General features: G+C 49.1%; 1 protein-coding gene and 1 long non-coding RNA gene across 4 annotated transcripts in view; one reads left to right on the top strand and one right to left on the bottom strand.

Moving 5' to 3' along the window:
* Positions 1-1205: 1205 nt before the first annotated feature.
* Shank3 (SH3 and multiple ankyrin repeat domains 3) overlaps positions 1206-23977 on the top strand; it is a 57937-nt gene continuing 35165 nt past the window's right edge. Inside the window, 11 exon segments of the mRNA XM_040753971.1 lie at positions 1206-1367; positions 1370-1513; positions 1808-2011; positions 2994-3065; positions 4626-4734; positions 4821-4972; positions 5064-5231; positions 5314-5430; positions 5875-5952; positions 6913-6979; positions 21164-21437. Of these exon segments, the coding sequence (XP_040609905.1) occupies positions 1224-1367; positions 1370-1513; positions 1808-2011; positions 2994-3065; positions 4626-4734; positions 4821-4972; positions 5064-5231; positions 5314-5430; positions 5875-5952; positions 6913-6979; positions 21164-21437 (1529 nt within the window). The 5' untranslated portion in view covers positions 1206-1223.
* Positions 12676-23757, bottom strand: LOC121142911. Of its 3 annotated transcripts, none has more exons than XR_005880054.1 (4): positions 23561-23757; positions 21532-22088; positions 16013-16255; positions 12676-13375 (listed from the first exon to the last, which is right to left on the bottom strand). It is a non-coding gene; the product is annotated as an uncharacterized LOC121142911 (long non-coding RNA). The 3 variants fall into 3 exon arrangements; XR_005880055.1 differs by having other exon boundaries at positions 21750-22088; positions 23561-23753; XR_005880053.1 differs by having other exon boundaries at positions 21903-22088; positions 23561-23748.

Here is a 23977-nt window from a genome sequence, read left to right as displayed (position 1 = left end):
TGGGATGTTCAGGAATAACCAGTTTTGTGGGCGATCCAGGGCTGCTCATGGAGAGGGCTGGGGAGGCTGGGGCTGAGGGGACGCTTTCTACCACTGGCAGAGTTCCCGGCCAGGCTGCTCCGCAAAAGCTGTCCAGTGTGTGCCGCCAGCGATGAGTGGCTCTCTGGGGCCGTTAGGGGGTGGGGTGTAAGTCAAGGTAGGTGGGAGAGTGCAGAAGGCAGGACTAGACCCTAGTGTTAGTAGGGCAATTCAACCATTCACGGGCTGCACCGTTTTGGGCCTTGGGAGCGGGGTCCCCGCGCGTTGGGCACTTCCGAGGCAGCGCCGGGCTAAGGCTGGCACGCCACGCGGGCGGCGCCTGAGTTGGTTCACTCGCAGCGCTCCCCTCCCCGCCCACTCGTCACCCCCTCCCGCGTTGCCACGACAACGTGTGAAACTAAAATTCAGTTCCCCGTCGCAGGTGGAGACTAGTGGCGCCCCCTCCCCTAAGCCCTTCCTCGTAGGTCGCGCCCCCATCCTACTGTCGCTAAGGTGACGGGGAGGGGGCGACCAGCTGCAGGGTTGGGCCAGTCAAGGTGGGGGAAACCGCAGAGTCCGGACAGACTCCCCAAACTCGGTTGCGGTGGGGGCCGAGAGGAACACCCTGGGTGCGGTTAGAAGGGCTGATTTGGGGGGGCGCCTCCGTGGCACAGCAGCTCCGCCCTGCTCGAGCCTGGGGTCTGCGGCCCTCCGATTCCCACCCAGCACGGTGCCCCGGCTGATCCCACCACCTCCTTAGGGTCTGGAGTGGGGTCGGCAGACTGGGGAGATTTCCACCCCGGGACACCAATTTTCCTGCTTGTCTCTCCCTCTCGGTCAGCCTGTGGTCCTCTTGCCCCGACGCGTAAAGGTCCCTCACCCGGCTCCAGAACCCTCCGTCACCCTAGTACAGTGGTCTGCGACGCTCGCCTGCAGCGGAAGCGCGGCGTGCCACCCCCCCGCTGTGTCAGCCACTCCCCCTCGACAGCCACCCCCCCTCGCGCGGGCCCCCCGGCCCCCGCCCTCTGCACCACACGCCCACGCCGCCCCGACCCCGCGGGGGACCCCAGTTTCCCGGCCCTGGGCTTCCCGTCCCCGCCTCCGGCGCGGCCCCCTCCCCGCCTCCGCTCCGCTCCGGGCTCGGGCCCCCTCCCCCCGCCGCCCCCGCCCCCGGGGAAGGCAGGCGCCGCTCGAAGCCGGGGCCGATGCAGCTAAACCGTGCCGCCGTCGCCGCCGCCGCTGCGCCTGCGGAGCCCCCGGAGCCGCTGTCCCCCGCGCTGGCCCCGGCCCCGGCCCCCCCCGGCCCCCTCCCGCGTAGCGCGGTCGGCGGGGCTCCGGAGGGGGGTCAGGGGGGGGGCCAGGGCGCCGCGCGGAATCCCCGTGCGCTCCTCTCTCCGCCGGCAATAGTCCGGGCCCCGGCGCTAGCACCGGGATGGACGGCCCCGGGGCCAGCGCCGTGGTCGTGCGCGTCGGCATCCCGGACCTGCAACAAACGGTGAGCCCTCGCGATCTCGCCGTACCCCTGTGTAGCCCGCTAGCGGTGACCCCCGCCGGGCGCGCCCTGCGCCAGGACCCCCGGCCGCGGCCACTCGCCCCTCCCCCGCCGCCTCCGCGGGACCCTCCCCATCACCGGGGCGGGGCCCTGGAAGCCCAGCCCCGGGGCGGGGCCTCGGCCTCGGCGCCGTGGCGCGGGGTCCCCGATCTTGCTCCCCAACTAGCCCTCCAAGCGGGGCCCGGGGCGCGGTTCCCTGCGCTCGCAGGTCCGGGCTCACGACTCGCTCCGCTGCAGAAGTGCCTGCGTCTGGACCCAACCGCGCCCGTGTGGGCCGCCAAGCAGCGTGTGCTCTGCGCCCTCAACCACAGCCTTCAGGACGCGCTCAACTACGGGCTATTCCAGCCGCCCTCCCGGGGTCGCGCCGGCAAGTTCCTGGATGAAGAGCGGCTCTTACAGGACTACCCGCCTAACCTGGACACGCCCCTGCCCTATCTGGAGGTGCTGGGCAGACCAGGGTGGGGGTGGAATGGAGCGCACTGGGTGTGATCTTTGAGCTCCGTGGCTGGAGCAATGAAGGGCAGGCCGGGAGGAGTTGGCAGCAGGAGCGGTGGGGGGCTGTGTGCAGCCTGAGCAGTGTGCTGATAGCCAGAGGTGGGTACACCGAGTGCAGTGGGTAGGGTGAAGTGTGAGCTGCGTGTGTGCTAAGTGGTGTGTTGCAGCTTAAGCGTGGAGAACAGTGTGTAGAGCGCTTGCAGCAGGCAATGTGTCTACAGCACACAGTGAGCACCTGCAGCACATGCGCTCAGCATGTGTGGTGTGAGCCGTTTGACTGCTGGGGGGGCGAGTGTGAGAAGGAGTGAGTGCCTTAAGGGTCATGTGGTGTGAACAGTGTTACGGTGTGCACGTTTGTCTCTTGCCTCTCACCCCCAAGTCTTCTGAGGTTGGCCCAAAATATTAGCACCATTTATGATACATAAAGGTGATTTGAGTTGCCATTCCCAGGATGGAGATTGAGTCCAGATTGGAAGGTCTTGTGTGTGTGTGTGTGTGTGTGTGTGTGTGTGTGTGTGTGTGTGTGTGTACCAAGGTCAAAGTTGTTCCGATTCTCATGGTAGAACCAGGAATTGGGTTTTTTCTACTTGGAGAGGAAGTGTCTAGGAATAAAAGCTTAGTTTCAGATCTTGGGAGAGCAGTGGAGTTTTCCAAGACCTGGTGGTGGGAATGAGACAGACAGGCTGCAGGCCTGCCAGGTCATGAGTTGGCCGAGTACCGTCTTCTGGACATCGTTTCTGTGTAGTGGGGTGGTCAGTAGCTGTCAGTTGTTGTCTGTCCGGTCTGTGAGCGTGTGTCTGGCTGTGTGGCAGTGAAAGTGTGGGCAGGAGGGTGGCGAGCACTGAGCAGCATGAGGTGGTGGCCACCAGCACTTGCTCACTGGACCTGTGTGGGTACCTTTTCTCCATCTTTTCTTTTATCCGAGCAGTTTCGATACAAGCGGAGAGTTTATGCCCAGAACCTCATAGATGACAAGCAGTTTGCAAAGCTACACACAAAGGTAACGAGGCAACCATTGGAGGGACTTCCCATGACCACTGCCCCTCTTCTGCCTTGGCCCGGCCTGCTTTCCCTGGAGAGGGTTTCAGGACCTGGTCCCGGGCTGGGCACAGGCTCCGTGCCCATGACTGGTCCAGTGGTAGGTTCCAGTTAAATCAGTGTTTTGCTGGTATAGGGGTGAGTGTGTTGTTTGAAACTGGGGGAGAGGAAGCAAATAAGCTTTCAATGTGTTGACCATGAGGGCAAGAGGTCCAGTGAATGAAATCTCCCATGATTTCTCTACTAGGAGGGATTTGCTACCTCATTTTACAGGTGAGGCAGGGGGGTTGAGTCACCTGCTGTGACTGCCCAGTGAAGCTGGCCCAGATCTGCCTAGGTAGGCCCTCTGTGGCCTGGGTACACCTGTATGGTGTCTTTTCTTCTGGGCTGAACTCCCAGGCGGGCCTGACTCCATTTGCTTTTTTGTTTTTTTGAAGGAGTCCTACACTTCTGTGGGTGTCCAGGGGGCAAGGTGGGTGTCATAGTCCTTTACCAAGTCCCCCAACTTTGTGGGCCAATAGGAATTTGCTTGTGGGAACTTCATTGATGGTCTCTGGAGTTTCAGAAAGGGTCTTTGTGACCACACCTATGGTCCTAGATCCTTAGACTTCTGTGACAGACTTTTGCACTGCCCCAGGAAAGGTGACAGTCAGTGGCCCTGACTCTTGTTGGGCAGAGACCACATCAGAGATGTGTCTGACTCCCTCCATTGGCCCTTGTGTGTTGTGTGACCCTGTCACCGTGGGTTCTCTGTGTCTTTTCTCAGGGGCCCACAAGACGCGAGTGACTTGCTTTTCAGTGAGTCTTGTCTGTGTTTCAGATGAATCCAAACTTCTCACTGCATCCCTGTCCTCTTACTTGCCTGGGGTCCAGCTGTCCCTACCCTCTTCCTCTGTTACCTCGAGGCTGTCCTAAGGTTCATCCTAGATGATTCACATATTTTTTTTTCCGCTGGTTCCATCACCCTGACCCCATGATACTGGTCCACAAGGCACCCTCTCCTTTCTACGCTACACGCTGTTTCTAGATACCTGGACTGGGACACCTTGCCCTGTGTGTAGGGCATCTATGCCACCAGACAAGGCTAGTGAGGCTTTGCTGGGTGAAGAATGAAGAGGCAAAGACATGTTTTGGTTGCTCCATGGCCAGAGCAATGAGACTAGAGTTGTTAGTATTTGACTCCTATCAGAATGGACTCAGTGCTCTTTCAGGCTGAGGGAAGGGACTCAATAGGGGTCTGTGACTAAGGTGACCTGGCTGTGACGAAAGTGGCCAGGCTCAGGCTGGCAGCTGTTGTGGGTTTGCAAAGAAGGACTTTGAAAGCCCATGGGTCTAGCCAAGGTGGAGCTAGAGTTGATGAGAGTATAGGTTAAGGATGGGCAAGCCAGATGGCAGGTTAGACAGATTGGGGTTAGGGACAGTGTGTGCCTTACAGGTGGTCGGGAGCTTGCTGGAGGAAGGGGGTGATGGTAAGATGACCATGACCGTGGCACCTAGCTGACTGGGATGGCTGGTGTTCTAGGCAAACCTGAAGAAGTTCATGGACTATGTCCAGCTACACAGCACAGACAAGGTGGCCCGTCTGCTGGACAAGGGGCTGGACCCCAATTTCCATGACCCTGACTCAGGAGGTGAGAAGAGGGGGCTTTTTGTTTGTTTGTTTGTTTGTGTGTTTTGAGCAGCTGGGACCCTAACTTTCATTTGTCTCCGAACCCAGAGTGCCCTCTGAGCCTTGCCGCACAGTTGGACAATGCCACTGACCTCCTGAAGGTTCTTCGGAATGGCGGCGCTCATCTGGACTTCCGAACCCGAGATGGGCTAACAGCTGTCCACTGTGCCACCCGCCAGCGGAACGCAGGGGCATTGACGGTTAGTGAGGGCAAGATCCCGGTCTGGAGGGACTCATGGGCTCACGCAGAAAGCTGGGCCTGGCATGGATCCTGAGGTGCCTTACTCTCAGACCCTGCTGGACCTGGGGGCTTCACCTGACTACAAGGACAGCCGCGGCCTGACGCCCCTGTACCATAGTGCCCTAGGGGGCGGGGATGCCCTCTGCTGCGAGCTGCTTCTCCATGATCATGCACAACTGGGGACCACTGATGAGAATGGCTGGCAAGAGATCCACCAGGTGAGCGATCAGCGGGCCTGGGCTGGGTCCAGGCCGTGTGCCTCTGTCTGGGGGGGTGCTTCAGCATAGCTCTTCTCCTCAGGCCTGCCGCTTCGGACATGTGCAGCACCTGGAGCACTTGCTCTTCTATGGGGCCAACATGGGTGCCCAGAATGCCTCGGGTAACACAGCCTTGCACATCTGTGCCCTCTACAACCAGGTACTCCTCGAGTCTCACCCCTCTGCAGGTTCATTCAGGCTTCCTGTGAGTGGCGAAGTGTGACTTCGTGTGTGTGTGTGTGCCTGCACACAGGTGACCCGTACATCCCCGCCTGTGTGACACTCCCTGTGTGTGTTCTGTGTGCAGTTACTGGCTGGCCTACTTAAACACGTCTGTTCTCTGAACACACGTGTCGAAACGTCCGTGTGGATGTTCTTAACAACTAGCTCTCGGATGAGAACTGCTTACACAGTCCTACTTAGCCCCGGTGTACCGCTCTGTGTGCGGCTCTGGGTGTGAGTGGCCCCTGTGCTCTGCACACCGGTGCGTGCATTTTTAATGTGTGTACCTGGCATGGTTCCTGCTGCCCAGTGAGATTATTCCTGTGCCCTGCACGCCTGCCTTTCCTGCTGCCCAGTGTGATTGTTGCTGCCCCCCCAACAGGAAAGCTGTGCTCGTGTCCTGCTGTTCCGTGGTGCCAACAAGGACGTCCGCAATTACAACAGCCAGACAGCCTTCCAGGTACAGGAAGTGTAAGGCTGGCCCCGGGGGTCGCTTGTGTGTCCCACTGACTTTGAACCTGGATTCTTCTTCAGAAGGCAAGAAGGGAGTGTTCACTCTCAGGATTGCCGCCGCGGGTGGAACTGTGTGTGGACTGGTGTGGTGCCCAGGATTTGAGGGAGTGTTTGGGGTGGTGGTTGCCTCTGTCCTCCTCCCGTGGATAAATGCCATGACTCCAGGACTCTGGAGAAGGGTCAACTGGAGAGGACAGAAAGGCTGTGTGGTGGGCCTGAGTCCCCGGAAGCAGTCATAAGTGTGGAGGACAAAACCGAGAGGGGTGTGTGACGACTACTCTCCCTGACTTGACCCAGGCCATATTTCAGAGTCGTTAGTCTGCCAGGCTGGTTGGCACTGGGTAGCCAGGTAACTATCATCTCTGTGGCCTGGAGTTTTGGAGGAGTTGAGGGTATCATGGGAATTTATGGACCATGAAGGGGGTGTCTTGTTATTCCCTGAGAATGTCAGAAAGGCAAGCTGCCATGGTTGTGTCTAGGAGTATGAGGCAGAGGTTGAAAATTTTGGGCGCATCTGGAAGTAGATATATCACGGTCTATTAGATGTCCAGGTTTGGGGACACAGGAAGAAAGAGGGCCGAAAAGCTGTGAGGCCAGGGTTGATAATAGGAATCATGGCTGCATAGAGGGGCAGATTAAAAGTTCTGTGGTGTGTGCAGATCTGCTCATGTTTTAACTCTAAGCCTTGTGTTCCAGAAGCACCCTCGGACTTAGGCGGATGAGGGCAGTGAACCAACCCTAGTTACTGGTATCCTGTCCCTTGTTCATTAGAAGCGATGTCCCAGTAGACATTGACTTGAGAGAAGGGTGACTTTGGGAGAGTTCCAGTAGGAGCCCCTGGGGCGGGGTCAAACCTGGTTGCTGAGACTCCCTACGTGCCCTCCATGTGTTGGCTTCTTTCTCCCAGGTGGCAATCATCGCAGGGAACTTTGAGCTTGCTGAGGTAATCAAGACCCACAAAGACTCGGATGTCGGTGAGTTCTGCCCACCCATAGATCCTTCCTGAATGTACTGTGGTTGTAAGCAGTGGTGGTGTAACAGGGCCCCCATACTCCAAGACAGTTGTCTGCTACTGACCCTTGCAGACTTGGGGAATATGATGAAAAATGGCCTGTGTGGTCCGAACAGAATTTTTTGGATAGGGCCTGAGGGCAGGTCTGGGCTCTAGGCTGTGATAGCACTGGGTCTAGCGGTTGACATTTAGATCGGGGTCTGTACTCCCCTGTTAGGTACTAGGGCTGTGTTTAGCTTCCTATGTGACAAGATCCCATGAACATACCTGTGGAGAGAACAAAACACAATGGTGAGGGTGAAGGTTTAAGTGGGAATAAGGCTTGTGGCTATCTACTTTGCCAGAGGATTTGAGCTCCCAGCAGGTAGCGCATAAAAGAGACTTGGCATATGTATAAGCCCTTGGAGGAGGAACAGAAGCTGTATGTGTAGTGTTAGCTTCAAGCCTGCCAGGCAGAAGGGTCCAGCCTATGCTTCTGTGCGTGCGTGCGTGCGTGCGTGCATGTGTGTGTGTGTGAGAGAGGGGGCGGTGTGGTGTGTGCATGTGTGTTTGCTTCTGGAGCCAGGCTGACTCATCCTGGGTACAGGTGAGTAAGCCTGCAGGGTACTGCAGGCCCCTCTTCCAGCAAAGGGTTGCTGTCTGGCTACAGCAAAACCTCGCCATAGGGATCCCTTAATGTTCTGGATAGACTTTTCTGCGTGTGATTCTTTCTGGAACATGGAGCCCCAGGCTCCTCTTTCTTCTGTGAGTGTTACTTGAAGTGTCCCCATTTCTTGTTTCAGTTTGTGGTGACATTGGGCAACAAAGGGCTAGAGCTAGCATTAAGGTTAGAATATTCCCCAGTTCTATGACAGTCTGGCCTGGGGGTTTCACTTTGGATGGGGTTAAGATTGAAGCCAGTTTCATGGTTGGGGCTCTTCTTTGAGCCGCTCTCTGTGAATAAGGCTTGGTTATACGCCCCTGCAACCTTGCAATGTGGGGTCATAATGGTGGTGGAACTGAGGGCAAGTGACTTCCCCAAGAGAGATACTGCAGCAGTGCTGAATGAGTTCATGATCCATGATATAAAGCTGCGCCCAGGTTAAGGTAGAAAGATCAGGGTATAGTTTTTTGGGTTGATATGGACGTAAGCAACAGCTACAGTTTGGTTGAGTCTGACAATATCAGAGATGGTATTTTCTGGGATCACCTTGCTTGTGGATGGATGTTTGGGGTCTTTGTTTTGCCTGATTGTCTAATCTTGAGAGAATTGCTGACATCCGTGGTGCCTCATTTTGTCATAAGTGTCATAGTTATTGCATCTTCTTTTCACCTTGGTCTCTTATAGCATTTGATCCTGGAAGGGGCTGAATTCTAGGATGTGGCCTGTTTGTAGCTGATTTTGCAAGAGACGAGGGACTTGTACACTATCTAGGATGAGACATAGGAATATTCCTCTGCCCCTCACTCTAGGATTCTGTGGGTCACCAGCTGAAGCGCACTGCCGTTTTACCCGAGTGTGCTTGCTCAGTTGGGGTTAGGCCCAACATTGCTGAGGATAGTGGGCATCTGTGTCATCTGCTCTTGTAACTATACACGGTCACACATTTTACTATCACAGCCTGTCCTAGTTAGGCTTCTATTGTTGTGATAAAACACTATGACCAAAAACAATTTGGGGAGGAAATGGTTTATTGCAGCATACATATCGCAATCATACTCCTTCATGAAGAGAAGTCAAGGGTAGGAAATGAAGGCAGGAACTCGAAGGCAGGAACTCGAAGGCAGGGACGAAAGCAGAGGCCACGGAGGATGCTGCCTACTAACCTGTTTCACATGGTTTGCTCAGCTTGGTCTCTCATCTAATCCCAGCACTCAGGAGGCAGAAGCAGGTAGATCTCTGTGCCAATCTGGTCTACAAGGTGAGTTCCAGGACAGCCAGAGCTGTTACACAGAGAAACCATGTCTCAGAAAACCAAACCAAACCAAAACAACAACAACAAAAAATCCAGAACCACCTGACCAGAGGTGGCACCACCCACAGTGGGCCAGACGCTTCCACATCAACTATTTAATAATATTAAAAGAAGTAGAGGTGCCCCACAGATTTACCTACAGGCCGATTTGATGGCGCCATTTTCCCAACTGAAGTTTCTTCTTCCTAGATGCCCCTGGCTTGTGTAAAGTTGACAAGAAAACTAAGCGTCACAAACCAGTTGTCCTTGTGTAGAATGATGTAGTCATGAGGTTTACTATGAACTCTCTTATCTCAGTTCACCTTCCTAATATTCTCTGGTGAAGTTGGTTATTGGGTTTTTTTTTTTTTTCAGAGAAGGAAACCAAATCTCAGAGGGTTAGTGAGAAAACCTAGATCTCGGGACTCAGGATCTGGGTTACCCTCTGCCCTTTCCACATTCCTTTCTTTCTTTCTTTTTCCTTTTCTTTCTTTCTTTTTTTTTTTTTTGTGTGTGTGTGTGTGTGTGTGTTTCGAGACAGGGTTTCTCTGAGTAACAGCACTGGCTGTCCTGGAACTCACTCTGTAGACCAGGTTGGCCTCGAACTCACAGAGATCCGCCTGCCTCTGCCTCCTGAGTGCTGGGATTAAAGGCGTGCGCTACCAACCCTTAGCCCCTAAGGGCGTTGCTTGAGTGACAGTTGTAAGTTATTATGGCTTACTCTGTGTCTTTGGGCAGAGGCCTGCACATAGGAGTTGTATACAGCTCTCTGCCTGTCCATCCTCCTCTTCCTTCCTGGGGTAGTGTCTGGTAGGTACCTGTGTCATGCTTCAAAAGACACTTCCTGTCTCTTGGCATCCTTGCTTCTCTTTGTGGACTAACAGACCTTGGTGGGACTCTGCTCTGTCACTGGCTTTCTCACTTCATGTTAGTGGGCTATGCTTCTTCAGGCAACCTCCTGTGTACATTCTGTGTATATATGTTCTCGTGGACTGTCTGCCTCATGTTTTTGGTTAAGTGCCTTGGGAAATGTTTCTAACATGGTGATGTCACCTGGAGAGCTTGTTCAGTGTAGGTTCTGAGTCTGGGCCTGGGTGTGGCCTGGGCGTCTACACTGGTCATCAGCTCATGGTGAAGCCTACTCTGCTGATCCTGGCTCTACTCTATTTATAATCAATGTAGACAAAGTTGGTAGGCAGTGCTGCAGGCTAAAGTCTGCCCACGGTATAGTTTTTGTTTTTAAATTAAGGCGAAATGTTCCTTCCTTAAAATTGACTACTTTTATTGACAATTCAGCGGCATTCCTTACATTTGCACTATTATATGCCAGTTTTATTGAGTCCCAAAACATTTTCATTGCTTCAAAGATATATTAAGATATATCCAAAGATATATTAAGCAATTTTTCTGTGTTACCTTCTTCCCCTAACCTTCCAGCTGAGAACATAATTTCTCTTTGCATTTACTTGTAATTGCTGTTTCATATCAGTGGAATTATAATGTGGTCATTTCTTTGTGTTTGGCTTCTTTTACTCATCGTGGTTTTGAGCTCCATCTGCCTTGCAGGATCACTTCATTCCTTCTTATGGTTAAAAAGTATTCTACTGTCTGTATGCATGGTATTTGGATTATCCATTCACCTGTCAGATGTATAGGTTGTTTCTACTTTAAAACACACACATGCCAGGTGGTGGTGGTAGCGGCCCTCGCTTTTAATCCCAGCACTCAGGAGGCAGAGGCAGGCGGATCTCTCTGAGTTTGAGGCCAGCCTGGTCTACAGAACTAGTGCCAGGATAGGCTCCAAAGCTACACAGAGAAACCCTGTCTCGAAAAACTAAAAAACAACAACAACAACAACAACAAAAACCTAAAAAAACAAACCCAAGGAAAAACAAAGCAAAATGTGTGTGTGTCTATACACATATAAATGTATATATGCATATGTATACACACACATTTTAACAAAAGCATATAACATACATACATATACACACAATATATATAGTATATATATAGCATGTGTGTGTATGCTTTGCATGTATGTGCCTGTCTGCTTTTCTGTATGTGTATCACATACATACAAGTGCCCTTTGGGGTCAGGAGAGGGCACCTGATCCCCTGAAACTGGAGATATAGATGTTTGAGCCACTCAGTGTGGGTACTGGGACCCAAACCTGTGCCCCTCTAACAAGTCAACATCCACTCTTAAAAGCTGAGCCGTCTCTCTAACTGGTTTCTACTTTTTGATTTATGAATATTGCTATTGAAACATGTTTGTACATGTATTTATATGAACACTTGTTTACACTTCTTTACACTTCTTTGGGGTTTGTCCCGTGGAGTGGAATTGCTAGGTGATGTGGCCGTTCTTACATTTTTGAGGAGTTTCTAAACTGTTTTCCACTAAATTTCTATCAGCTGTGCATGATAGAAATTCCTTATGTTCTTCCCAATGCTTGCCTGCTGCTTTTTTTTTTGTTGTTGTTGTTTGTAAATTGTTATCCTGTTATGCCTAATGCTAGTAAGCATATTTTCATGAGTTTGTTGTTCATCCGTGTGTCTTTGGAGAAGGGTGAAGGCCTTTGCTCACTTAAGATGTTTTCCTTATTGTTGAACTATAGGAATTCTTTGTATATATTTTGGACATATAAAGAATGTAGGGCCAGCAAGACGGCTTAGTCGGTAGATGTGCTTGCCGCTAAGCCTGGGATATCCACGTGGTGGAAGGAGAATGCTGGTTTATTCAGGGCCTTCATGCACATGCTAGGGCCACGGCATAAGTTAAACGTAACCAGTTAAAAATACACAGCATATATATTTTTTTGAGATAAAGTTTCACTGTAACCCAGGTTGTTGTTGAACTTGTTGATGTATCCCAGGCTGGCCTCAAACTCTTGGCAGTTCTTCTGCCTTAGCTCCTGAGTGTAGGGATTACAGGAAAAGGCTACCATGTGCTGCTTTGTTTCTGGTCCAGACTGGTTTTGAATTCTGAGGTCAGGTGATCTTCCTGCCTCAGCCTCTTGTGTAACAGGGACTGTAGGACTTGTCATCACATTCCCTTTTTTTTTAATTAAAAAGAAACTGCTCATGCTTTTGATGTGGTTTCTAAGAATCCATCAACAAATATAAGGTCACATAATTTAATTTATCATTGATAACAAGAAAAACTTAAGCATGCTTACATTTTAGAGTTTTTGAATAATCCACAGCTTCTAAGGGGAGGTTGTACTCTTCTGGGAGGAGGGAAAGGTCAATTATTTGTAGAGACAAGACAAGAAAAACCTTTTTTGTTTGTTTGTTTGAAGTTAGTTGGTTGCTCTGATCTGTGTAGTTTCTGGCTTCAGATGATGGTTTACCATGGATTCTGCTTTCTTCGGTAGTAAAGTGCCAGAACCATTCCCATTAACAACATCCCAATTAGATGATTTTAAAATATTATTATCTTTTTGAGACAGGGTCTCACTGTGTTGCTCTGGCTGGCCAGGAACTCAGTATGTAGATCAGACTGGTCTCAAACTCACAGAGAGTTTCCAAATGAGGCATTAAAGACATGTACCACCATGCCTTTCACTTTAAAAAGATATTTTTATTTTATGTGTATTGGTGTTTGCCTGCATGTGTATCTGTGTGAGGGTGTCAGATCTTGGAGTTACAGGCAGTTGTTAGCTGCCATGTGGGTGCTGGGAATTGAAACCAGTCCTTTGGAAGAGCAGCCAGTGCTCTTAACCTCTGGGCCATCTCTCCAGCCCCGGCACTTGCAAAACAATAACAACAAAAACAAAAAAAACAACAAAACTAGTTATCCACTTTGGCCAGAACTTGGGCATGAGTGTTAGCATAATGTGTCATGGCTGATGTCTTTGACTCAGATCATATTAAGTAAGACGTTGAAGATTTTTGTTTTTGTGGTTATTGATCTCACTTTTGTTGTTAGCATACTGTGGATGGCTATGAAGACATTTGAGACCCTAGGGAAAAATGCAGCACACTGGACAATTATGACGATTATAGACAGCTGCCCAAGACTAGAGTATGTCCTTAGCTACATTCTGGAACTCAGTATGTAGACTAGGCTGGCCTGGAACTCACAGAGATCCACCAGCCTCTGGGATTAAGGGTGTGTGCTGCCATGTTTGGCACAAAATAATACTTCTATTGAATAAAAGCATAGCAAAGGTGAATCCTTAGAACAAACTGCATCAGTCAGGGTCCAGAAAGAAGTTAGCCAAGATTTCTGGATTTGAGCTCAAAGCATGCATATGTCCTGGCTTGCATCTCAAATGCCTGTATTTCTGGCACTGGGGAGAAGGCTGAACTCCCTTGGTGGCCAGCACTTCTGGGAGGGTTATCCCCAGGAATTGCATCAAGGTGTCTCTCTCCAGCTTCGGAGTTTCAGGAAGGAGTGGTTCTTGTTCTTAGTGATCCTGTGTTGGAAAAGCGGGGAAACATTCAAATGGAGGAATATAGAAGATCAATATCCAGTTCCGTCTATAGCTCATAAATAATAATAATACAATTTCAAAACTGTGAGCAGCCCCAGCGTCTCAGAACAGTGTCCTGCAGTTTTCTCTGAGGCATAATTTTCTTCTCTGTAGCCATGTCAGTCTTTGAATGTATTTATACAGATGCAGTAGGAAAGGCTTGGGATGCTGCTTAAAGTGCTGTGCCTGCCCAGCTGTGCACTAGCACTGCATAAGGCACTCACAGTAGAGCACATCTGTAATCCCAGCACTCCGGGAGTGGAGATGGGATCAGAGGCTCAGAGTCATCCTCAGTGAAAGTGAGTTTGAGGCCAGCCTGGGCTACATGAGGCTGTCTCTAACAACAACAGTAACAGCACAGTAACACATTTAGTAAGAAGAGCAGTTAACCACATAGGCTCTTAAGCTTGCTTTGCTGAAAATTTTGTTAAGAGGCTTCAGGTTGGACTTTTGCAAATCTTCCAAGGCTCAGAAATAAAATCAAGACAGACTTCAGACTTCCCCTGTAGTAATTAATTGTATTTTTTTTTTTAGGTCTTTCAAATACCTTCAGGTTTCTGGAGGAATTCTGGCAGGAAGTTACATTCTATTCACAAATAAGGCTTGGAACATCTCTAGCAGTTTGGCTTTCTAGGTAGATTCCCAAACCACGTTCTAATCAAAGCCTTGGTCATAGAATCAGTTTTTCCAATTGTATTCTATTAAAAGCAGAACTTTCTTACTGAATTTGTGTAGATAATATATTGCCATGTAATTAAAAATATCCATGATTATCTTTTCCAATGCGCAAGGATCAGGTGAGAAGAAATAAGTATTTGCTTTTCTTTTTTGAGACAGGGTTTCTTAGTATAGCCCAGGCTGGCCTGGAACTCACTTTATTGACCAGGCTGGCTTTGAACTTACAGAGATCTACCTGCCTCTGCTTCCTGAGTGCTGGGATTAAAGACGTGCACTACCACCGCTCAGAAAATATTTCTGTTTTTAAAAATAAATATTTCATTTTTAATTTTCAAAAAGTAACCAATAGGCCACAGATAGTAAGAAAGGAAAACATATTTCTTAAATTTAGATCATTAAAGTGAAAAATTCAAATAAACAAAATCATTCACTCATAGTTTTAAAAAAACTATTAAGTCCCCCCCCCCCAAAAAAAATCACACACTGGAATTAACCAGAGTCAGATACCTCATCAGTGTTTGGGTTCAGTGCCAATATTTCCTTTTCTGTCTGTTTATTATTTTGAGACAGGGTCTTATTCTGCATCCCAGGAGTCCTGGACCCCGCCGTGTAGTCCAGGCTTGTCTTGCACTTACGGTATCCTCTAACTGCAGCTTGGACTTGGTTAGCAGTGGCAACAAACCCCCAGGAATTTTTTCTTCCTCCTCTTCTTCCTTAGTCTCTTTCTCTCTCCTCTCCTCCCTTCGCTCTCATTTGTTTTTTCTTTTTCTTTCTCTCCTCTTCCTGCCCCCACCTCTTCTCAGTGTTTCTGTATTGCCCAGGCTGGCCCTGAACTCCTGGGTTCAAGCAGTTCTCTGGACTCGGCCTCCGGACTATTTGTGACTTCAGGCACATGCTGCCATTCCTAGCTTTTGTTTCTTCATTACAGTTCTTTTTTCGTTTTGTTTTGAGACAGGGTTTCTCTGTGTAACAGCCCTGGCTGCCCTGGAACTCCCTCTGTAGGCCAGGCTGGCCTTGAACTTACAGAGATCCACCTGCCTCTGCCTCCTGAGTGCTGGGGTTAAAGGCGTGCGCCACCACCTCCTGGCAGTTCTGAAAATTCTTATCCAAGCTACTGGTACGCTCCTGAAGTTCCTGGGAACCTATATTCCATAGTACTTGTCTAAGCCCAACAATGACTTTGAAGGAGAAGTAATTTTGGGCTGCAGCTAACTGCACACACTTTTAGAGAAGAATGACAATAATAACTATACTTGGCAAGACTCCAGACGGCTGTGGTTGAAATCTGATGATGAAGTCAGCAAGGGATTGGGTTTCTTCTTGTGGCTTACAAGATTTTTAACACAACCAGACTGACATGACTGATAGGATTGTACCAAGACAGCTCTAATTTCCAGGAATTTTATCCACTTTTAGGATATTTGTATATTGAAATTATGTGGAAATATAGTTTAAAATTTGGTGCTTGGGTGGTATATGCTTATGATCATAGTACTCTGGAGGCTCAGGCAGAATAATGACAAATTTGGGGCCAGCTTGGGTTACACAGGGATTTCCTGTGTTTATCCCCAGGTTCTACCCTAAAAGAGGTTTAGTATGACACATGGGACAATGTTCTCCATACAGTTTCACCACATCAAACAAGTTTAATTAATTCACTAACTCTTTAAGATTACAGGGGACTTTCTGGATTGTCCCAAAGTTAGTTTAGAATTAAAAACAAATCACGGAGCCAGGCATGGTGCCTTAGGCCTTTAATCCCAGCACTTGAGAGGCGGAGGCGGTCAGGCAGATCTCAGTGAGTTCCTGGACATCCAGGGTGACACAGTGAGACCTTGTTTCAATCAACCAACCAACCAACCAGCCAACCAACAAACCCAAACCAAACAACCCCAAAATTACCTGGTGCACTCTGAAATCAGTAACTTATTTTTCTTTTGTCCTTAGTTCTGGTGACTAGTAGCATGGGTAAGAAACACACTAGGAATGTCTTTCAGTAGGTTTCTAGCTTTTTCTACTTCATATGTAGTGTGTATCTGGACTCCATGGGGACTCCTTGTGGCCATGGGGATGATTCTCAGGGTGACACCCAGGTCTTATCAATGTATTTAGATTACACGATTACACATGCGCTCAGGTTGGAACCTATGAGAAAAGCAAATTTTATGTATTTATTTTGTTTTGCTCTTTAAGACAGGATTTCTTTGTGTAACAGCTGTCCTGAAACTTGCCGTGTAGGCCAGGCTGGCCTTGACCTCGCAGAGATTTGCCAGTCTCTGTCTCCCAAATGCTGGTATTAAAGGTGTGTGCCACCACCAACTGGCGACGAAACTTTTAGACAGGAATACCCTTGTTTATGTCTGAGCTCAAGATTTTGATCAAAGTCTAACAGTGGTTAAAAAGCAGACTGAAGAACTTAACTGTGGTATATGCTGTAATTCTGGGGATAGAGGTAGGGAGAAAAGAGACTGAGGCCAACCTGGGCTATGAAGCAAGACACACACACAAAGACTCTCTCTCTCTTTCTTTCTGTCTGTCTCTCATTTCCAAGCTGGTAACTTTTCTTGGTAAGATTTACCCTTTGACTAGAAAAGAACAAGTTCAAGTTCTGATATAGTTTCAGTTGCTGGATTTAAACAACCTATTATTTCGTGTCTTCCTGGGGATTTCCTAGTGAAATCTTTTCATTAAACCCAGTTAAGACACCTGAAGACTCCCTACAGGACCCACGACAGTTTTTATTTCAGCTTCAGAAGTCAGTATGGCTTCAGGCGCCACCATGAGTTAAAATACTCTCAAATAAACCCAACGAATTCCACACAAAACTAGAGGGTTCTAAGTGGTGACCACCAGGGCTCAGCTGGTGACTGCTGCTGTTTGTGTGGCTCCAATAAGGTCTTTGTTTCTTCTTATATTAGAGCCGATAAAAGAAAATCTTAAGCATGGTTGACTTTTATTCTGTAACTCATGAATAGAGGACCAAGTAACACTGCCGGAAGGGGAAACTTTAAGGTATTTGTAGAAGCAAGAGAAAAAAAATACAATTTTGGTTAGGAACTCACAGTGATTTTAAATAAACTATAACAAAGAACCCTTGACACATTGAGGAAGTTTAGTTTTCTAATATTTTATCATTAAAGGATGTTGGACTTTTAGCAGTGATTTTGCTGAATCAACTCAAATAGTGATGTTGGTTTTTCTCTTTTGTTCTGTTGATGCGTTACATTGGTTATTGAAGTCTTCATCCTTGGAATGCTTCATCTGGCGTGGGTATCTAATTCAGAATCTGTTAGGAATTTTTTTCTTCTTTCCTGTTCCTTTGAACAAGTTTGAGAAGGACTGATATTGATTCTTTAAGTGTTTGTGGCAATGCTATCCATTATCACTTTTCTGTTGTTGGTAGGAAGGTTGTGGTTTCTCAGTTTCTTCGTTTTGAGTCTATAGATACTTTCTATTTCTTCTTGAGTCAGTTTTTGTAACTTGTGAATTAAAAAAAAATTGTCCACCTATGTAGCTTATTCAATTTGGTGGCAAATGATTGTGCATAATATCATTTTTTATTTTATTTCTGAAAGTTTGGTAACAATGCCCTAAGTCGGGGCTGGAGAGATGGCTCAGAGGTTAAGAGCACTGGCTGCTCTTCCAGAGGTCCTGAGTTCAATTCCCAGCAACCACATGGTGGCTCACAACCATCTGTAATGAGATCTGGCGCCCTCTTCTGGCCTGCAGGCAGACATGAAGTGGTGTATACATAATAAATAAAATCTTTAAAAAAAAAACAATACCCTGAGTCATTTCTGATTTTAGTTGTCTTTTAAAAAATATGAATTCTTGACTTCTTGTTTTATTTATGAGAATGAAGATTTTGCCAGCATGTATGTCTGTGCACCATGTGCCTGGCCAGCAAAGGTCAGAAGAGGGCTTTGTGGATCCCCTGCAAGTGATGGATGGTTGTGGGTGCTGGGAATTGAACCCAGGTCCTCTGCAAGAGCAGCTGCTGCTCCTAATGGCTGAGCTATCTCCCCCAACACTCCTTTTTATGAGACAGGGTCCATGTTACTCTGACTGTCCTGGGGACTCACTATGTAGACCAGGCAGGCTGGCCTCTAATTCACAGAGGTTAATACAACCTCTGTCTCCCATGCTGGGATTAAAAGTGTTCACCACCACACCCAGTGTGCTGATGCTTTTGTTGTTGTTGATACAAAGTCTTGTTATGAGGCCCTGTCTGGTCTTGAACTTGTGTTGATCTTCCTGTCTTTGCCTCTCCAGTGCTGGGATTATAGACATGTGCTACCATGCTTAGGTCTTCTTTTTCCCAATACTGGGAATGGAATCTGACACTTAGGTATCTTAGACAAGCTACCACTGAACTACATCCCTTTTTCATACTGCTTTATTTTTTATTTATTTATTTATTTGTTTGTTTGTTTTTTTTTCCGGACAGGGTTTCTTTGTGTAGCCCTGGCTGTCCAGGAACTCACTCTGTGTATTAGGCTGACCTCGAACTCACAGAGATCCGCCTGCCTCTGCCTCCTGAGTGCTGGGATTAAAGGCGTGCGCCTCCACCGCCCGGCTCACGCTGCTTTTTAAATGCCGGTATTAGCTATGTAAAAGGCACTGTTGTTGAGTGAGATGTCCTAGATGTGTTGGTCAGCTCTGACTGGCTTGTCTCCTATGTCCTCCTCATCTTTTTATATCTCCTGTTCATTACTGGAAATGACTGTTAAAAGTTTTTGGATATTAGTGTGGAATTGTCTAGTTTTCTTCTTTTGGCTTGTTTTGGTTTTTTGAGACAGGGTTTCTCTGTAGCTTTGGAGGTTGTCCTGGAACTCACCCTGTAGACCAGGCTGGCCTCAACAGAGATCCACTGCCTTTGCCTCCCAAGTGCTGGGATTAAAGGCGTGTGCTACCACTGCCCACATCTATGTCTGTTTTTCAATCAGTGGTATTTGTTTCATAAGCTTGCTTTTACATTCTTTGGTGTGTATATGTTAATAATTGTTAATATTCTTGATGAACCGCCCTTCTTACTGATGTATCTTTCTGACTTGTATGTGTGTGTGTGTGTGTGTGTGTGTGTGTGTGTGTATATAAAAGCATGTGTGCTCGTGTGTTTGTATGACTGTATAGGCTTGGGGTCAGCCTCCAGCGGTGTTCTTTGGCTGTCATCCTGAATCTTGCTTGTTGAGACATGGTTTCTCACTTGATTGAATTGCTGATTAGATTATGCTAGCTGACCAGTGAGCCCCAGGGATCTGCTGTCTCTACCTCCTCAGCTCCAGGATACGTGCATTTTACAAAACCGACTTTATGTGGGTACTGGGGATCGAACTCAGGTCCTCATGCTTGTATGTCAAGCATTCTACTATGTGTGATATCTTCATAGGCTTACTTTTTTATCATTTAAAGTTTATTTTGTCTGATATTAATATGGCTACTCAGCTCTTTTGGTTACTATTTACATATTTTTAAAGATATATTCTAAATGTAGCCAGGCATATTGTCACATACTTTTAATCCCAGCACTTGGGAATCAAAGGTAGGCAGTTCTCTGTGGGTTAGAGGCCAGCCTGGTCTACATAGTGAGTTCCAAGACATCCAGGGCTGCATAGTGAGACCCTATCTTGAAACAAGGCAAGACAAACAAAAATAGTCTAACTTTCAATATATGTATGTCTTTGGATTTAAAGTGATTCTCTTATAAATAACATACAGTTTTATATCTCTTCTGTTTTTAAAGTTTTATTGGAACATGGATAGGCCCATTTGTTTCTGTACTGTTTGTGGCAGTTTTCATGTTACTGTGATAGCATTTGAGACATAGCGGTGGGGATTCTGTGGTTTGCAGAGCCTGAAATAGTTACTGCCTGGTTCTTTTTAGGGTGTTTACTGACTCTGGTCTAGAATGTCTTTTTTGGTTTCCTTGGCTATAGTCAATAGTACACAGTCTCACACAGCAGTAGCCTGCTTTATTCTGAACCTTGTAAAGTGAGAAGTTCTGACAACAGATCTGGGCATTCCAAGGCCTTAGCTGGCTGAGAAGAGAGGAGCAAGCTTCTAATCTTAAAGTTAGGATTGGAGATAGCATGACTGTGATGTGGTCACCCAGCGGTGACATCATTAATGTGGCTAATTGTTCTGATTTCCTGGGATTGGGGCACTTCCTAGAACACATAGACTTATTCATTTTTCTCTCTGTAGATTTATGTATATGCAGGTAGGTGTGTGTATATGTGTGCTGAAATCATCCTTGGGTATTTTTCTTCAGGAGCTACTCACCTTGATTTTGGAGACAGGCTCTTTCACTAAGGCTTGGAGCTCACTGGTTATGCTAGGCAGGCTTGGCCAGTGAGCCCTGGGTAATCTGCCTGTTATGTCCCCAGTGCTGGGGTTACAAGCGCATGCCAACATAACTGGCTTTTTCTGTGGGTGCTGAGGATTGAACTCAGGTACTCAGTTGTGCACAGAAAACAGTTTAATGACTGAGTTATCTTCTAGCCCAGTATTTTAGTTTTAAAAGATCAATTGCCCATCCGGGCAGTAGTGGTGTACGCCTTTAATAATCCCAGCACTCAGGAGGTGGAGACAGGTGGATCTTTGTGAGTTTGAGGCCAGCCTGGCTACAGAGTGAGTTCCAGGACAGCCAGGGATACACAGAGAAGCCCTGCCTTGAAACACTGAAAAAAAAAAAAGATCAATTGCCCTATAGAAAGACCTATAGACAGCAACTGAGGTATGCTGGGAGTGGGAGAAACAGTCTTCCCCAGAGAAGAACACACTAATTGGTTATCTAATACCAAATGGTCGGTCCCGAAATCATCCATATAACTAACATCATGTGCATTGAGCTGCTTATACTTAGGAATATTTATGCTTATATGCGTGTAATAATAATGAAAAAACGAGGCCACGAATTTGAAAGAGTGAGGAAGGGGATATGGGATGATTTAGAGAGAGGAAAAGGAAAGAAGAAATGTTGTAATTCCAAGCCCCCTCCCCCCCCCATCAATTATTAGTCTTCAGAGTCTAACTTGTGCCTGTGTACTCTAGTGCCATTCAGGGAAACCCCCAGCTATGCAAAGCGACGTCGTCTGGCTGGCCCCAGCGGCTTGGCATCCCCTCGGCCCTTACAGCGCTCAGCCAGTGACATCAACCTGAAAGGTGATGCACAGCCGGCAGCTTCTCCTGGGCCCGCTCTCCGAAGCCTCCCTCATCAACTGCTGCTTCAGCGGCTTCAGGAAGAGAAAGATCGGGACAGGGATGGCGAGCAGGAAAAGGACATCAGTGGCTCCTCGGCAGGCAGGGGTAGCCACAACAAGATCAGGTAGGAGGGAAATGAGAGGTCCCAGAGGGGTCAGGGTGGGTTGAGATCTATGACAAACCAGAGCTGAAAGGCGGGGAAAGGTAGTTCATGGTACCTGGGCAGTGACGATGGGCTGGGGCTTGCTCTGAGGATAGCGGGCAGCCGAGGGAGTTGTGGGTGGAGAGGGTATGGTCCAGCTTGTGGTTAGAAAGCTCATTTGCAGCGTGAAAGCCGGTAATAAGTTGGTTGGGAATGCCTTTCTGTGTAGGCTCAAAGCCTACAGGTGAGAGTTAGCTCCCTCTGCCCCGCCAGCCCTGGCCCAGCCCTACCTACCCCCAGTATGTTTAACCTTCCTCCTGAGTCCTGGGACCCTGAGAAACCAGGGTATTTGCAGTACTGACTTCCCCATAACTTAAGAGTAGGGAGTGCAGATTGCAGCTCTTAGCATTTGTAGGCTTAAGAGTGGCCACTTTGCTGGCTCCTCACCCATCCAGTACGAGGTGTTTCCTTTGAGATGCTCTCTGGGGTGCCTGTGACGGTTCGTCTTCTTGGACCCTTGTGGACTGCCTGCGTTAACTGGTTGTAGTCTTACATTCGCCTTGTGTTCAGAGGCTGTCTTTCTTGCCTCCTGCTGTTTCTCCAGAGCCAGGTATAGAGAAGGTGTTTGGAAGCCTGTTGGAGGAAAGTGTTACATAAGCAGCATGTTGTTTTTCACAGTGTCCGCCAGCTCTTATAGCCCTATGGGTTGATGCACTCCTGGGCTGAGCAGCAAATGCTTGCCACTCAGTTAACCTCTATCACTTAGGCTGTGTCTGCTGATGTCACTGTGCAGGCTGGGGTCCTGATGCCCAGATTGGGTCAGAGACTTGTTTAAAGTCACAGAGAGTAGGAATCAGCTGACCTGGGTATAGGTGTTTGGTGGAAGGTATTTGATGCAGCTTACATGAAGCTTTCCCTTTTGCATTATTCCCCTGGGTATGCAGCCTGATTTCCATATTGTAGCCGTCTTGGACCCCTCCAAGGTTGTCTGTTTGGTTTCCAATCACAGTTCTTCCCTGAAGCTTTTGCATTGCCCCTTGGGTTTTCTAAGAATGGAATGGGGTTTTGTGGCTGAAAGAGTGCATTCTAGGATGTTGCAGTTTGCCAGGAGGGCTGCTTTCGAGTGGAACGGTGTGCTTGTTTACACTTGCAGCAGGCACAGAATAAACGCCTCTATTCTAGGGTCTCCAGCTCACCTGCTCTTTGGGAGGGCAGTATTCTTCTCCACATTCATTGGGCGACTCGAATGCCAGATATATGTGTGTGTGTGTGTGTGTGTGTGTGTGTGTGTGTGTGCATGCGGGAGAGAGCAGTGGAACCAGAGTATGTGCATACATATGCGTGCACAGCTTGCCTCTTCGTGTTGTGTCCCCCCCCAATCTCACAGCAGTGAACCTGACTGGTTCTGAGGAAGCAGACACCTGGCCTTGGGGCTGAGAAGCACTTAGATGAGTTGTGATACAGGTATAGGGGGTTACCTGGTGTGACAGTGGTCTGCCAGACAGGATGTGGCAGAGCGATTTGGGCGCACGGAGAAGGAAGAGACCCTCAGGCACAGGTTGCCTGTTGTTAAAACAAAACCCAAACCGATGGCATTTATGGACCCTGGTGGGACTGCAGTGCCTCCTTGTTGCTCCCTGTTGGCTGAGCCTGGCATTGAGCCCAGAAATATGGTCTATAGGTTCTGGCCCCGGCACCACAGTGGCTCCTACAAGGGCAAATTTGAAGCGGACTCAGTAACTTAATCTCTCGCCAAAAGGGCAGGGTCACAGTTGTTTAAGTGGTGTTAACAGTGTAGCATATTTCTAAATCCCAGAGCACTGGTCATTGGCAGAGCAGGTGAATTTGGCCTGTCTGGTACTAGGGAGCCCAAGCAGGCTTTTGGGCAAAAAGGAAGATCAAGACCTCAGCCTCTACCCAAGCCCGGAGAAGTGGTATGGGGAAGGTGGTCAACACGGGCCTAGGGACAGGTGTCACAGATGAGAGGAGACAGGCGCAGAGGCAGGAGAATTGGGGCGCCCAGTGCATGCTGGTGGTCAGGGTGCGCCCCGCCTGCCCTTCCCTGGTGCCCGAAGCCTCAGTACCAGCCTTTCTCCAGCTCCTACCTGCCAGTTCTGCCCGGCGTCCCCCGTGCGCCCACCTTCTGGCCCTCGTTTCTCTCCAGTCGCCCGCACGGGGTCGGTCTGCGGGGGGCACCGCGGACCCAGGGCGAGCCGGCCGCCGCCGCCCGCAGAGGGAGGAGCTGGCGGAGGAGGCGGGGCGCGGAGCGGCCGTGGCATGGAGCGAGCCCGGCGCGCCCGGGAGCGCAGCCCCGCGGCCCCCGAGCCCTGAGCGGGCGCGGCTCGTGCGCTGGCGGGAGCGGGCCGGGCGAGGCGGCGCGGCCCATGGAGCGGCCCCGGGCCGGGCCCCCGGCGGGCGGGCGGGCGGCGGGCGGGCGGTGGGCGCTGCGGCGGCGGCTGCGGTGAGGCCGGCGGCGGGGCCGGGCCGTGCGCCATGGAGGCCCCGGGCGCCGGCTTCGCGTG

Source organism: Mesocricetus auratus, unplaced genomic scaffold (assembly GCF_017639785.1).
Source record: "Mesocricetus auratus isolate SY011 unplaced genomic scaffold, BCM_Maur_2.0 Super-Scaffold_100010, whole genome shotgun sequence".
Taxonomy (NCBI): Eukaryota; Metazoa; Chordata; class Mammalia; order Rodentia; family Cricetidae; genus Mesocricetus; species Mesocricetus auratus.
The sequence above is the reverse complement of the archived record's forward strand: the minus strand, read 5'-3'. Positions and strand labels throughout refer to the sequence as shown.